Source organism: Carcharodon carcharias, chromosome 14, assembly GCF_017639515.1.
Source record: "Carcharodon carcharias isolate sCarCar2 chromosome 14, sCarCar2.pri, whole genome shotgun sequence".
In the NCBI taxonomy this organism is placed as follows: domain Eukaryota; kingdom Metazoa; phylum Chordata; class Chondrichthyes; order Lamniformes; family Lamnidae; genus Carcharodon; species Carcharodon carcharias.
The window spans coordinates 134,265,227-134,282,072 of NC_054480.1; the positions used below are offsets into that span (position 1 = coordinate 134,265,227).

At 43.0% G+C, this 16,846-nt stretch overlaps 1 protein-coding gene across 1 annotated transcript in view; it reads left to right on the forward strand.

Annotated features, from left to right (window-relative positions):
* LOC121287288 (calcium/calmodulin-dependent protein kinase type IV-like) overlaps positions 1 to 16,846 on the forward strand; it is a 182,334-nt gene that overhangs the window by 146,693 nt on the left and 18,795 nt on the right. Inside the window, exons 6-7 of the mRNA XM_041205024.1 lie at positions 5,182 to 5,272; positions 8,247 to 8,321. Coding sequence (XP_041060958.1) covers positions 5,182 to 5,272; positions 8,247 to 8,321 — 166 coding nt within the window. The remainder of the gene's footprint in view (positions 1 to 5,181; positions 5,273 to 8,246; positions 8,322 to 16,846) is intronic.

Sequence of the window (16,846 nt, forward strand, 5' to 3'; positions counted from 1 at the left end):
GTGAAGCAGGTTGGCATGACCCGGATGATCCAGCGGGGTGGATGATTCTGGCGAGCAGGGCTTCTGACCCTGGTCTTTAAAAGATCTATGATTTGGGAATATAAAAATCATATACAGGAGTATTCTCTTGTACTGGTGGAAAGGCTGAAGGTGTCCTCACCCATATCTGCAATACAGAGGGTACAAATCTAAGAGTAAATCAGCAGATAAGGCTAGATGCTACAAAAATAATACAAGGACAAACTAAGGACTCTGTAAGGGGAAAATGGAATTATGTAAGCAATATGCAGATCAATGTATCCTCAAGACATCAGGAAGAGACACTAAAGATAATTGTTGCTTCTGGTGTGGCAGTAATGGCTGTTCCAGTTGACGGCCTAATGAATACACTAGCCTTAGGATTTTCAGGCTTTAGCTTGAACTGTTCAACTCTGGCCCAACTCATGCCCAGCATTAGTCAGCTGCAACAAGTTAGCGCAAAGGTTGCTGATTCTCAGCCCAGTAACAATACACAAACATCATTACAGCCCCCTCCAATTTCAGCACAGGAGAGAGATTCTGGTCTGGGCCTGGTAGGTGTTAGAAATGTAAATGAAACGGCACTGGAATCAGGCCCTTCAAGGACATTCACTTCACTGAGAAGAGGGGCACCTTTGTCTTCGAGATCTCTATCGATGTAGTTCCAACCAAAAATTTCACAACCTCCTGACAAGGTAACATCATGAAGGAGAGTCACAAATGAAAAGAACTTTAGCCACAGGGTAGCAGTAAAAGGGCACAATGAAGGGAGAAGATGGTAGCAAACAGGTACTTTTCAAGGGAAGCCTCTTGTTTTTTTTATATATTGTAATTAATGTTTGTAACTATTTTCTCCCAGAAAGGATATTAGAAGTATTGCAGATTAGTTGACTAGTTGATTTATAGCAAGTCAAAGGAGGAAGCCAAAGGATCATGACAATTGACTTCAATGGAAATAAAAACTGCTATCACCATTTTACACTATTGCACAAAGTCAAGATCTGCCTCCATTAGTGAAGTGGAGTTTTCAAAGAATTATGGCATACGCAAGACATTTTTTGCCGGTAACATGAAAAATGGAAGGAAGTAGAGTTTTGCAACAGAACACAATTGTGAAATGGTATATTTGTTGAAGATGGGCTTTTCATAACTGTAAACCGGTTGTTTGGTAGCAAGGGAATTTAAGCTTGCATTTATTTTCAAGTTATGAAGTATCAGTAACCTCAAAGATGCATTGAACTCCACATTTCATGTACCAGCTTTGGTATCTGCAGGACAATGCAGGGTGTTGCTAAGCAACTATTAATTGAAGAGGCAAAGGAAACTGAAGCGGAATATGCAAACACAGAATTGAGACTATCAAGACATTTTAAATGTTATTTTAACAAAGTCAGTCCTTTTATTTGAACATTAAAATATTTGTGCAATTTCTGGTTGCCATTGCAAATATCTGGCCATAGAACACTTCAAAAAAAACATCTCCTGCAAATAAATTGGCTCAAGCTCATGTCTCAACATATAATTCTGTAACTTGACAGATGCTGCTGTGATTAAGTGTCATATTGACAAATACTCAGTGTCTCTGGCAAGCTTGAAAGCATGACTTTCACAGCTAAACAATGAGATTTGTGTGGGCTCCTCGGCACAATGGAAATGGAGGCAATTACTGAAGTTTCAGAGTTCAACAGAAATTTTTTTCAGATGGGTTATCCTTCCTATATGCTAATTGGCCTCCTGTGGTACTGCACATGGGGAGTTTAGATCACTCCAAGTAGGATTAGGAGGTGAGGAGATAAGCAGACTTTGGCACATAGGAGAGGATTGAAAGTGGAGTGGAGAAAATAGGGAACGAGACAGAGGAAGGGAGAGGAGGAAGAAGATAGGGGAAGACACAGGAGAGGATAGATCTGGGAACAGGTGAGTTACACTGATTTTTTTTTTGTTGCTGTTTGAGGGGGTGGTGGGTACAATGGCCCAGGGTCAATTTTTTTCACAGTAAAGGGAAGGGATAGAAGAGAAAAAACAGATGGGGAGGAGGTCAAGTTAACTACAGGACATTTAACTGTGCTTCCGCTACTGAAGGACCTTCATGATATCACTCACCTCTCCAGTCAAGAAATTGCATTTGGGGATATCAGAAGTTTTCACTTTTTAACAATTAGATACAGTTTAAGCTGAGGGAAAGGTTTCAGAACTCAAATGGAAAATTATTGAAAATAACCAGGATGAATGTCACTTCAGAAAGTTGAGATGGATCAGAGGAAACAGCAGCTTTTCACATGTGAGGAGCAGTTTCTATTAAGTGAATCACATAATGTAGCTCTCACAACAGCACTCACAGACACAGGTTATTGGAATGCTGTTTTTTTCATTTAAGAGAATATTTATGCTGTGAGATATCAGTGATGTTTGACTCAGCACAGCATATTACTCTGAGTTCCCCTGATCAATGTTCTGTGCTAGAACATGCACAGACATGTAGGGACAGAATCCAACGTGCCTATGATACAATCCGTGCTGAATATTTGGAGCGAGATTTATATGTGAGGAGTGATCACTGGTGTGCAGTACTGAAGGGCTACTCGTGCCTTACCAGCATTGCACATAACCTGCAAACAAGTAAAAAGAAACCTATATCCTCAGAGTAACTAATTAGTAAATGTTATGGTTTCAATTTTCATTTGATCAGTTATCTTACAATAACATCAGAATGAACGTGCTTGTGATATGGAGCAAAATTTGCACCTGGTAAAATAGTAACAACATAAATGTAACTTATAATTGGAACAATTGCGGATGATACAAAGCTTGGGAGTGTTGTGAATGTGAGGAGGACAGTGTGGAACTTCAAGAGGACATAGACAATTGGTGGAGTGGACAAATAGGTGGCAAATGAAATTCAATTGCGGAGAAGTGTGAGGTATGCATTTTGATAGGAAGAACATGGACGGACAATATAAAATAAGGGGTGGAATTTTGAAGGGGGTGCAAGAGCAGTAAGACTAGGGTGTATATGTGCATAGATCATTGAAGGTGGCAGGACAGGTGGAGAGAGCAGTTAATAAAGCATATAGTATCCTGGGCTTTATTAATAGGGGCATAGAGTATAAGAGCAGGGAGGTTATGCTGAATTTATATAAGCCATTAGACTTCAGCTGGAATATTGTGTACAGCTCTGGGCACCATATTATAGGAAGGATGTGAACACACTGGAGAGAGTGCAGAAGAGGTTTATAAGAATGGTCCCAGGGATGAGAAACTTCAGCTATGAGGGTAGATTGGAGAAGTTGAGACTGTTTTCCTTGGAGAGGAGAAGGAATAGAAGAGACTTGATAGAAGTTTTCAAAATCATGAGGGGGCTGGACAGAGAAGATAGGTAGAAGCTCGTAAAAGGATAAAAAATGAGTGGGCACAGATTTGCAAAAGAAGCAAATGTTACGTGAGAAAATACTTTCTCATACAAGTGCTTCGGCTCTGGAATGCGCTGCCAGGAAGTGTGGTGGGGGCAGATTCAATTGAGGCATTCAAGAAGGCATTAGATGATTACTTGAATAGAAACAAGGTGCAGAGGTACGGGGAAAGGGCAGGGAAATGGCACTAGGTCATAATGCTCATTTGGAGAGCCAGTGCAGACACGATGGGCCGAATGGCCTCCTTTTGTGCCATTAAAATTCTGTGATTCTGTAAACTTTTGTCTAAATTCACTCCAATTCAAGGGAATTGGTTGTTACTTTGCCCTAATTTGTCAGAAAAACATGGAAATTCAATTGAGCCTCACCCCAGAACTTTATTAGTAACTTTTTTAAAGATTGCTGTGCTGGGAGGCTGATGTTTTTCTGATTTCCTCCCCTGCCCCTCTCCTGATGGTGACAATTTACAAAGAAATTTGGTTTTGTAGGCACACTGGGTGATCAGGAGAGGATATGTTCAGGAAGGAAAGTGACCAGAAATGAATGCTATTGGGAGTTGAGCAAGGGCTGGTGGAGGTTTCTGATTTTTAAAAAAATTTCCCATTTTAGTGAAGGGCAGGCCTCCAATAGTCTGTTTAAAGACTGCTGGTTGGTGTGTCTATAAGACCTTGTTTTCAGCAGGCCCCATAATGACCAGTGGTTTAGCAGATACCAGATGACATGAGAAGTAACAGCTCCATAAGCCTTATCATTAAGAATACCAAAGGTATGGGAAACCTGATGAAGATAACCTCTAAGCCAGCCCGTAAGGAGGCCAATGGCCATTCCTGCAGGTTACCACCAAAGTTAGAGCAGGAGTCAGAATTTACAGAGTCATAATGTCTCATTTCTCTGAAGGCTTCATGCGGAATAAGTTTAAATGGTCTCAAACAATTATTGTAACAGGTTGGCCTATACTCAAGACCACAAGCTGACTTTGCATTTTATGAAAAAATAGCCGAACTATGGAACACTTTCAACCCCATGTAATAAAAACAAAACATGACAAAATGGGGGTGGGGGTGGGGGAGGGGAGTTGGTTGGGATGTGTTCAGGAAGGTGATGTGACCAGAAACGAATGCTATTGGGAGGGAGTTGAGCAAGGGCTGGCAGAGGTTTCTGACTTTAAAAAATCTTCCCTTTGGAAGGTTGGCACTGACTACATTAGATCACCTAAGCACAACAGTAATGCAGGAAAATCAAGCATTTCTTCCAAGCTGCCTGATCTTGGTATTTGCTATAATCAGGCAATCCTTCGTGCCTATGAGTAGATCCAGGAAAATCTCCCCAATTCCGTTCCCGTGAAGCAATGAGTTTATTTATAAATAGATGGATGTGATACGAAAAACATGGGGACAAAAAAAATTGCAAAATCTCAGCACCAGGTATCTTAAGAGAGAGCTCTGCCAACATATTGCAATCATGACTTTTCAATAGCTAATTGTTTTTAAGTCCTCTTTGTAATTTTCAACTGCTGTGGAATTCTCTGCTGCTGCCTGTGCTGGAAAATTCATCTGTAATGTAAACCATGATACCATAACACTGGTAGTCACCAGTCATTGCACAACTGCCTCAAGCAGAAGAGACTGCAATGTACTACATGATCAGGAACAAAGACCAGCAGCCATTAGCCAAAAGCCTCTTCAAGTGCAAAATTAGGGTACCGTTGTTTTGTTAATGTGAATTGCTGATTTTTTTCTCAAAATCCTTTCAGTACTTACATGAGAATGGAGTGGTCCATCGAGACCTCAAACCAGAAAACCTCCTATATGCAGATCTATCATCAGAGGCACCACTGAAAATAGGTAAGCCTCACAGTAAACTAATTATAAGTAATTAAAGGTTTGCCTTACTTAGAGTTTGGAAGAAACTATACAATTCCTTAGCAATATGGTGAAAGGTTTCCTCTTTCCTCTATGCATTGCGAAAGTATCAACAAAATTGTTAAGAATGGGTATACAGTTTTGCTAACCATGGCAGAGAGGAAGCTTTCATTTATGTTTAACAAGCATACTATTTTTAAAAATGCTTTATCTCGGCCAAGAGACCATTTTTCATTGTGAACCGAGGCATTGAGCAACAGCATGTTGTTCGATCATGGAAGGCATCGGAGCTAAGATCAATTCTGGTTCCATTCAACGTACACACGTGTGCACTTTCTAGTAGGAATCATTGGATAATAATCAGGAATGACTTCTTGGTCTTGGGGCATTGTGGTATTGTGGTTAACTGTGGTGTTATTATGCTGCATCAGCTGAATTCACATGATTCATCATAAACCAGTATCAAATCTGGGACTCTGTGTGCCACACTGGATGGTGTCTTTACCCACTAAGTCATAAGCAAAATATTGCGGGTGCTGGAAATCTTAAACAAAAACAGAAAATGCTGGAAATACTCAACAGATCTGGAAGTATCTGTGGAGAGAGAAATAGAGTTAACGAGCAGAATTTAATGCCCCACCCAGTGGCGGGTTTGGTGCGGGGGGCATTTAATCAGTCAGGAGAGTGCTGGGTAGGAATCCTGCCACCTTCCTCCTGCCACTGCCCCAATTAAGTCCATGGTGGAAAGGCCAGTGGATGGCCTTCCCACCCCTTCACCAATTGAGGCCTTTAAGTGGACAATTAATGCCCACTTAAGGGCCTCACCTGCTGCCATCGTTATTCACCCAGTGGTGGAAGGGGGACATGCCATTTCAGGAAGCCTGAAAGCAAACCTGGTTGAGGTTGCTTGCGGGTTCCCAGGGAGGTCCCTTATTCAAAGGCACAATGCCTAATTGAGGGACACGGCATTGAGAAGGGGATAGGCTGCTGAGAGCCACCCCCTTACCCTAGCTGCTGACACCCCTCCCCTCTTCTGCCATCACTCACCTGTGCCAAGGTCCATTGGCGATCCTAGGCCTTAAGTGTGTATAGTACCAGCAACAACCACAGCCTCCAGGTGGCACTGCTGGGCATTGACGAGGCTGGCAGCTCTTGCCATGCAGGACTTCCACTCCCAGGGTTCTTGATCGTGGAGAAGGCCCATAGCTGCCCAGTTAATTCAGCAGGCCTTCCCAAAAAGTGGTGATGCAGGGCTCTCGCTGACTCCCCAGTCGGTGGACGAGACCCTTGTCGCCTCCATTAAATACAGCCCAACATTTCAGGAATGTAACCTTACAATAGTATATATACTATATGAGTCATTGGCAAACCCCTGCATCCCATTTTTGGATGTGTTAATGTAATTACGGGAATTATTGTGATAATAGATCATAAAAATTGTGAGAAAACGGCTTACTACAGGAAATTTGTTTCCCTAAAGCATACTCATAATTAAATTAAGCTTCTCTGGGCAGAATTTAATACAGCCCACCAAAGCAAGCATGATGGTGGGGTGTGCAGGAGAATCAGGCAGGAGTACACACATCAGATTCCCAGCGTCAGGAAAACTGTCAAAATGGATGGGGGCTGCAGGAAGGGCCCAACGTGGGAAATCATATGCACTGGCAACGAGATGTCAGTTAGGCTCATCAATGAGCCACTTGTCACTAATTATCCTCAAGCCCAGTGGAATTTAATGGTGGCTCAGGGATTTAATGGGAGTCACACAACTTGCCAGTGTCTCCCGAAGGCTGCCCAGCAAACCCTGTCAGGTTTGCCTGCAGCCTTGTTGGAGGTTCCTCATTGTCAGACACTCAGTGCCTGATAAAGGGACACAGCATTTGAAAGCGAGTGCCTGCGGAAAGCCTTCCCCTGCCCTTGCTTCTGAACCCCACTGTCCCACTCACCTGTGCCCTGGGATCCAACGAAGATTCCAGGACTAGCCGCCACCACTTGCAGTGACACTGCCGGTGTTGGAAAGCTGCCGGCCTCTGATTGGCCAGCATCCCTGAGGGAGCAGGATTTCCCACCCCAGCATCCTAACTCCCATGGACGGCCCAATGTTGGCCAGGTTAAATCATGTTAGACCTCTCCTATGGAAGCAGTGTGGGACTCCCACCGGTTCTCCAACTGATGGGGCAAGGGGACCCCCCCCCCCCCCCACTCAAGGGAACTAAATCCTGTTTCTATCACATCATTGAAGATTTGTTAAAAACACTCCCATTTTTTAAAAATAAAAATACAAAATACTATAGACAGCATTTGAAAAGAGAAGACAAACAAATGTTTTGGGTTCAGACTCCTTTTTCACATCAATGACATTCTGACAAAGAAAATCTAATGTTCCAGTGTGCATGCTCTCAGCGACTGAGAAAATTAGCTCTTGGATATCTACCCAAAGTGCTTCCTCTTTTCATAAACTGAATAACCTGTTGTGTATTTCCAATAGTTTCAATTTTTATTTCATATTTTCAGCATGTGTAGTTAGTTTCTTTATTCCTAACTGTGGCCCTATCATGATAAGACACCATTCTGCAAAAAGAACTGTCAAGATTAGAAGTATGTTTCCTCTCTATTCTTTCTGGATTTTCTTAACCATGTAGAGATTTTTCAGTTATAACTAAATTATTCACTGACTTTTTAAAACTGTGCTGTTGCCCTTAGCAACAAAGTGCTATCTCTGACATGGAGTTACTTGTACCTTTCTACTGCGCCAAAAAGCAATTATTAAAGTAGGTGCACAGGTCACTGGGCTGTTGGGCACTTCAATGTTGGTTTGTCAGCACTGATGATACCTAACAATAATTTTTATAGACAGTGACACAAACCCCTTGTTTTTACAATAACAACAAGCACAAAGACATTGTACAAACTGCTAATGCACCAAGATCCTACTCTATCTTTCTTGTTATTTTAGCTGACTTTGGTCTGTCCAAAATTGTGAATGAGCAGGTTACCATGAAGACAGTTTGTGGGACTCCTGGATATTGTGGTAAGTGGACAGGATTTCATTGAATGTCTAATGAAAGCTATGACATTTTAATGCAAAAATACCTGAGGAACACAAACTATAAAAAACATATGTCCTTACGACAGAAAGGCTTCCTCTGAATTGAGTGCTGTTTGTTAGGACAGAGGGAAGCAAGCAAATCGTGGGGAGAGTGACGTGCTCACTTTCTAATTTATTCCATGGGAGCAAGTTACATTTTCACAATGATACTGGAATATTCCCATGAGACTAATAATCAAAGTAATACCTAAGTGATTACTGAATAGCGACAAGTGTACCAGTGTTTCTTATAAAATTGATTCAAATGCAGCAACATAACCAGCATTCTGTCCCACAGCAGAACATATCTTTTAGTATCTGGAAAATCCAGGCATTGGTTTAACTTATGCAAAGTCTGCTGAAACTGATGAGCTTTCAAAAAATTATTTGTTCACGAGACGCAGGCAACGCTGGCTAGACCAGCATTCATTACCCATCCTTAATTGCCCTAGAGAAGGTGGTGGTGAGTTGCCTTCTTGAACTACTGCAATCCATGTGTTGTAGGAACACCAACAGTGCTGTTAGGAAGGGAGCTCAAAGATTTTGACCCAGTGAAACTGAAGGAACAGCGATATAATTCCAAGTTGGGATGTAGTGTGACTTGGTGGAAAACATACAGGTGTTCCCATGCATCTGCTGCCCTTGCCCTTCTAGGTGGAAGAGGTTGCAGGTTTGGGAGGTGCTGTCGAGGGAAGCTTGGTGAGTTACTGTTGTTAATTTTTTAGATGATACACACTGCTGCCACTGTGCATCAGCGGTGGAGGGAATGAATGTTGAATGTGGTGGATGGGGTGCCAATCAAGCGGGCTGCTTTGCATGCTGGTGTCCAGCATCTTGAGTATTGTTGGAGCTGCACTCATCCAGGCAAGTGGAGAGTATTGCATCACACTCCTGTGCCTTGTAGGTGGTGGACAGGCTTTGGGAGTCAGGAGGTGATTTAGTCGCCACAGAATTCCTAGCCTTTGACCTGCTGTTGTAGCCACAGTATTTAGATGGCTGGTCAATGGCGACCCCCAGGATGTATATAGTGATGGATTCAGCGATGGTAATGCCATTGAATGTCAAGGGAAGTTGATTCTCTCTTATTGGAGATGGTCATTGCGTGGTTTTTTTGTATAAGTGGCACAAATGTTACTTGCCACTTATCAGCCCAACCCTGAGTATTGTCCAGGTCTTGCTACATATGGGTACGGACCTCTTTAGTATCTGAGGAATCACAAATGGTGCTGAACATCGTGCAATCAGCAAACATCCCCACTTCCAACTTTATGATGGAGGGAAGATCATTAATGAAGCAGCTGAAGATGGTTGGGCCTAGGACACCACCCTGAGGAACTCATGCAGTGATGTCCTGGGACTAAGATGATTGATCTCCAATAACCACAACCATCTTCCTTTGTGCTAGGTTGACTCCAACCAATGGAGAGGTTTTCCCCAATTCCCATTGACTTCAGTTTTGCTTGGGCTCCTTGATGTCACACTCAGTCAAATGCTGCCTTGCTGTCAAGGGCAGTCATTCTGTGTAAATGCCACTGGATAGCACTGTCGACAATACCTTCCATCACTTTGCTGATTTACTCCTAAGAAAGTGATAACTCACTCTTGCTGCTGTGATAACTTCTGTTATACATATTTCAAACTAAATAATCTATCACTAAAGCCCAGATTTTAACTGCTGGGGAGAGAAAGGCAAGCATGGAGCGGGTTTGGGGGAGCATAAGGCTCATCCTTTGAGGCCTGGATCATTTTAGTTCCCAAGCCTTGCTTAAATGGACCAGGCTCAACTCCTACCCAAACCCAGTACCATAGATTACAGGCTTGCAAGCTTGGCAGGAAACTGACTGGACATCCATTGGAGCAGTCCCTAGCAGTCAGATCAAAGATGAGAGGGGGGATGGTGGACAATTGCTGTAAGAGAAGAAAAGCCTGAGGCCTATGTTTGCATGTGGGGCCTAGAAGAGCACTCTTTCTGCCCTCAGGCCGAAGAGAAACCATTTTTAAAAATTACTTACATTTTTACTGCTCTTCTGAGGCACCTTTGTTCCCAGTGCTCCTGGCACGGCTGGCACTGGGTGCCAAAAACAGCTGTCCACAGTTAAGATATAGTCAGGATCCAAATTATGTCATTGTACCCTGATATTTGAATTTCAACAAGGCCCTTGTCTGCCTGGTGCAAGAATGCCTATTAAAATATTGTGTGGTATGAGGCCAGCAAGGTATGATTAGGTAAGGATCTAACTCTCTGTATGCCACTTACTGGTCGGCAATGGTGGTTAAAATCAGGGCTTAACAGTGTGCCTAACATTAATGCTGTTGTTCCAATCACATGGCTTGATATAACTACAAGCCTTTCGTTTTCTTATTAACCATAAAGGGTACAGGTCCAAGATGGTGATCGCAATATTAAGTTTATATCAGGAAGACTTTTTTTCATACAAATAGTGATGAATACTTGGAGCAGACATTCAATTAGGGTAATTGGAGTCAAAGGCCTTGGAGTCATTTAAGGAACACCGAAATGCTGTGTTGTTGCGGCAGCCCGTTCATGTTTTTTCTGCATGAATGAGCTAAATGATCAAAATTATATTCTTCACCTTGTGATTAGTTCATGTATGCCACCTTTGTTGCTTAATGGTAAAAATAAATGTAAAAATAAGGTAATGTAAGTGGTATCAGTTTTTATTCCCAGACATTTAAGGGAGTCTCTCAGTTTTACAACTCTATCACGTCTACTCATAAAAGGCCTGAATTTTATTCTTGCAGCTGATTTGGTTCACCCAAATTCTTGTAATTGAATTCTACCTTAAGATGTGCACACTGCTATTATCATATCTATGTCGCTTCCTATATCTAATTAAAATCCATCCAGCTAGCTATATGGCATACAAGTACTTGCATTTTATATGCAAGTTATTGTTATATGTTTTACAGCTAGGTGGATTTTAGATATAGGATGCCTGAACATACTGGCTGAGTTTGGTGATGCCACATCTGCAGAGGGTGCACTTCCTGTACATGTAGTTGCACTGCCTGTGACATCAAAGCCAGCAACTGAAGAGCTCTAATTATTAAAATACAGCTGCTGTGTAGAAAAGCTGAAGCAGATTTATGGAATTCTTTCCAGATTAGAGTGCCATGTTAGCCCCAGTATAAGCAACCCAAATAGCAGTCAATAAACTCTGCCTACATGGTTACACTTTGCTGTGCATTATTAATTCCCAGACTGCAGACATGTTCACATGTGCTTACACTATATAATTTCCTGCATTAGAATCTTTTAAAAGCTGATTGTGGTGTGAAAGATATCTAGATAGGCATGCATGTAATGAGATGCAGTGTTATTTTGGCACCCTGAAATAACTGATCATCATCAGTGCCGAACAGACCGCAGCTTCCAACAGTCGGAGATGTGTGCACCGCATTGCAGGTGCTTGAGAGAGAGCCAGTGAGATCTCGGCATAGGGCCACAAAGGTTGGGAACAGTAGAGGGAGTGGGCCAGTGATGACCAGGGCATGCCGGAGAGAGTAGCTGAGCGAGTGATGTCACTTCTCATGCAGGCGCAAACCAGTACTCGCACCCGTTGACGATGCATACCAATGGCATGAGCGATGGAAGACTGTACATGCACCAGCAGATGCGGTGTTAGCTGAGTGCACATGTGCAACTGTTCCTGGCATCTGGCCAATTGGCATCAGGAGCTAAAGTGTAACATAAATAGTTCCAAGGTTTCATAGTAGTGTTATCAAATAATATTTGACACCAAGCCACATAGGGAGATATCAAGGCAAGTGACCAAAAACTTAGTCAAAGAGCTAGATTTCAAGGAGCGTCTTAAAGGAGGAAAGAGTACTAACAAGGTGGAGAGGTTTGAGCAGGGAATCCTAGACCATAGGGCTTAGGCAGCTTAAGACAAGAAAAAGTGGGAATGCACAAGAGGCCAGAGTTGTAGAAGCGCAAAGATTTCCAAGGGTTGTCCATATGGATCAATTTTAAAAGAATAATCAGAATTTTAAAATTGAGGCACTTCCAGATGGGTATCCAATGTAGGACAACTAGCACAGAGGTAATGGGTGAATAGGACTTGGTGCAAGTTAGGATATGGTAGCAGAGCTTTGATGAGCTCAAGTGTAAGGAGGTTGGAAGATGGGAGGCTGACCAGGAGAGGACTGGAATAGTGAGGTCTGTAAGTAACAAAGGCATGAATGAGGCTTTCCTAAGAACATGCAAAACATAAGAAGTAGGAGCAGAAGTAGGCCATTCGACCCTTCTAACCAGCTCCATCATACAATATAATCATTGCTGATCTTCTAAATCGATTCTACCTTCGCACATTATCCCCAAATCCCTTAATTTCCTTAGTAATAAACAGCAACTGCAGATGACTTGAGGCAGGGACTGAGATGGGTGATGTTATGAAGGCGGGAGTAGGCTGTCTTGGTGACTGAGTGTATATGGGATCAGGAGCTCATTTTGGGGTCACATAGGATGCCAAGATTCCAATATCTGATTCAGCCTCGGACAGTGATCAGGGAGAGAGATGGTGTAGGTGCCTAACGTACAGAGCTTATAATGGAGAGCAAAGACAATGGTTTATGTCTCCTCAATATTTAGTTAAAGAAAACTTCTGCACATCTAGTACTGGATGTCAGATAAGCAACCTGACAAATCAGAGGCAGTGGAGGGGTCAAGAGAGATGGTGATGAGGTAATCTGAATGTCCTCAGTGTTTATGTGTAAGTTGATGTTGTGTATGTTGGACAGCATGTAGATGAAAAATAGGAGGGGTCCAAGGATAGATCTTTGAGACTCCAGAGGTAGTGATGCAGGAACAGGGAGAGAAGCCATTGTGGATGATTCTCTGGCTATAACTAGAAAGATAGGAATGGACCCAGGAACAGCAGTCCCACCCAGGTAGATGACGGAGTAGAGGTGTTGGGGGAGGATAGTGTAGTTAACTGTGTCAAAGGTTGCACACAAGTTGAGAAGCATGAGGAGAAACTGGTCACAGTCACAAAAGATGTCGTTTGTGACTTTAATTGGGACTGTTTCCGTGCTGTGACGGGTTGGAGACCTGAGTGAAAAGTTGCAATCATGGAGCTGCAGAAAAAGTGGGCACGAATTTGGGAGGCAACAACATGTTCAAGGACTTTCAAGAGAAGGGCAGTTGGGAATGGGGCAGTTTTTTGCAACGACAGAGGGAGTATTTTTTTTGGAGGAGGTATGTGATGGTGGCAGATTGAAGAGGTGGGGGACAGTACCTGAGGAAAAGGAATTGTTAACACCCAATATCAGCTAATGTGGGAGCCAGGAAGGGAAGCTGGTTAGTCAACAGTTTGGTAGGAATAGGGTCAAGGGAACAGGTCAGATGAGAGAAGGCATGTTCCAGATAGGATAGAAATTAAGAGAAGGATGCTGAAACATTGGGAAGGAGCTGCATTTCCTCACTGGTCTTCTGAAGCAGCAGAGGGAAACTCAAGTGCATTCCATTCTAAACTCTTATTTAAATCTCTTCTTACAGGAAATTCCATTGTAAAAGTGTGCACATTTCATGTCATGCAAAATGCCACATCTTACCAGACATATCACATATATTCACATGGTTTGTAAAGGTTATCTGTAGACCTTCATCTTTCTTTAACTATTTTTTTAATTAAAATTTTCCCATCTTTCTTCCTTCACTGTTTCAGCTTCTCCCTGATGCTTCAGAAGACTAGTGAGGTTCCCATATAGGGTCCACTCTGCTGCCATTGCAATGTTTCAGTCCCCATTTGCAATCCTGCTATCTTTTCTCTCCCACAGGTTTGCCATGTACCTCCTCTGCTCTGAGCACCCACTCATTGGCTACTTTTTTGGCTTCAGTGAAATGCCTCCCCTACCAGTCAGCTCATGAAATGGACTGTACATGTACTTTTCCATGCCAGTGCTCCATCCCCACCGACTGACTGGTCCATGGCCTGTTCCAAGTAGGTTTCAAGTCACTACTCTACCCACGCCAATCAGCAGATCTGAAAGCCACTGGGAGGCTATTCTCACCTTGGTGCTCCTACCCACTGACAATGAGCTAAATATTGCCCTGCAATTATTTCCTTGGAAGAATAAACACAAGATTTAGTTCAAAATCCACTCATTAGTCTTGAGCTTCTCCTGCGACATCATTCTCACATAGAACTGACACTCTGAACCTCTCCCATTTCTTCTCAATTCTCCCCCATTCAAACCATACCTAGATACCAACTCCCATTGCAACCATGTCACTACTCCCATTTATTGAAACTTAAATAATAGCTCTGTTAACAAAAGCAAAATGCCTGAGTAAATGTATTTGTGTGAAGGATTCTCAATGACTCAAGGTATTTTTGGATCTTCCAAGAGCTGAAGTAAAAATCCAAAATGCTGTGATTGGTCTTTGTATATCTCATTTTCAGTTACATCTCTAGGAGGTGTGAGACAATCACAGATGGAGCAATGTCAAGTGACCTGTTTTTGTGAGGGGACGTGTCAGATGTGCTGCCTTCACTGTAATCTCTTTCCTGTCACAGTTAACAACCATTGTAACAGAAAAGAAGATTATAAACAAGACTGTAAAGATGAATCAAACAGCCCTCAGTAGAAATGGGCTTTAGCATTGTCTATCTCTCTCAGCCTGAGCTCATGTCAAGATTTTGAAATTAGCAAATGGGGATAAATTTATTCCTGTTATCCTCTCTGCTCATTTCAGATATATGGAGCAAGCGGAACATATAAAGTATTCTGTCAGTATCTGCAACACTATAATAAAAAAGAATCTCCTACAGCACATTTTTAAGATTGTTGTCTTCTAATTAAAGGGTGCCACAGTAATAGATTTCCCGCTGCTCATTTTTTATTTACTGCCACCATCGCAGTATTTTATAAAAAAATGTTTTTATCTGTGGGAAGAGCAGGCCAGTGTTCCGAATCATTAGACCCATACTCTACTATACTCTAGATTTTGTTAATTTTATCTGATAAGCCTTGAACATCAATGACATCTCGAGTTCAATTCCACACAATAAGTGATGGGTCACTTTTCCACAGCTGGATAACATACTACAGGAACTGGTCAAAACAGTAGGGGAAATTTTCCTCCAGTTTCCCCTAGCCAGGTTCCTGACATTAGTCAGGCATAATGCATTGTATTCGATGACCTGAATCTGTACTTCTTAATTCAGCTCAGTTAATTAGATCAGACAATCCCATTCTGCACTCCTAGCAAGAACATCATCTGGAATTGGGAGAGAAAAGCCAGATACTGCTGCAGGCATGTCAGGACTCCGGCAGTAGCAATGGTTGTTAGCAGTCATGAGGCTTTTGGGTGCAGTCCAAGAACAGTAGCTGGAAATTCTGTAGACCAGCAGATGGTGCCAGGTAGCTGAAAAAAGAGGTACTAGGCTTTTACCAATCTCCATGTAATTGCTGGCTGCCTTTGCTCAGATTCTCCAATCTGAGCAGTGAGTAGCCTAAAGCCAGCCTCCACATGAAGACCCACCCAATGATCCAACGTGGGATGAGAAGTTATATTCCTGTAGTCTCATTTGCAGTGTTTTGCCTGATTTGGGCAAAGCCACGACGCCTAAGCTGCAGATAATGGAAATCTTTGGGTAATGGAAAGGGAGCAGAATCACCGCATTGTGAATCTCTACTGCTTTTTCCTCTACTTTCTGCTTAGAAACAGAGGGCAGAATTTAATGTCCATCCAGGTGGTGAGTTTGGAGGCGGGGGGGGCATTTAATCAGGAGGGAGGGTGCCACTTAATGCCCACTTAAGGGCCTCATCCTGCCACTGCTGATAACCAATGAGCAGCAGGTAGGGAGTTGCCACGCGGGGAGCTCAAAAAGAAACCCTGCCTGGTTCGCTTGCAGGCTTTCAGTGGCAGGGGGGGTCATGCCTTATCAAGGGACATGGCACTGGGAAGGAGGGTCCCTGCTGAGAGCCACCCCTCTGCCTTTTCTTCTGACTCCCTCCTCGTGACCCTATCCCGCCCTCACTCACCTGTGGTCTGGGTCCCTCATCAATCCTAGGCCTCCGGTAGTTCCATTACCAACAGCAGCCACTGCCCCCGTTGGAACTGATAGCTGCCGGCCTCTGATTATTTGACAGTGCTCGAGGCGGGTGGTGGGGGAATGGGATTTCAGCCGATGTTCCTAAATCCCAGGGAAGGTCCAACGCTGGTCAGTTAAGTGACAGGCCTACCCCAACGGAGACAATGCAGGGCTCCTGCTGGCTCTTTAGCCGGGGAGCGAGACCCCAGTCACCAACATTAAATTCTGCCCAGAGTGTTCCTTGGACACAAGCTGAAGGCGATGATTTACAACTCTGATTTCAGTAGGAGGTCATCACTGGACTGCTCTCTTGTGACTTCTAGAAGTTAACTTAGTTCAACACTAATGCGATGAATGGATACTGTTACCTAGTGATTAGTTACTACTCTAGTAATTATGAGAATTTGA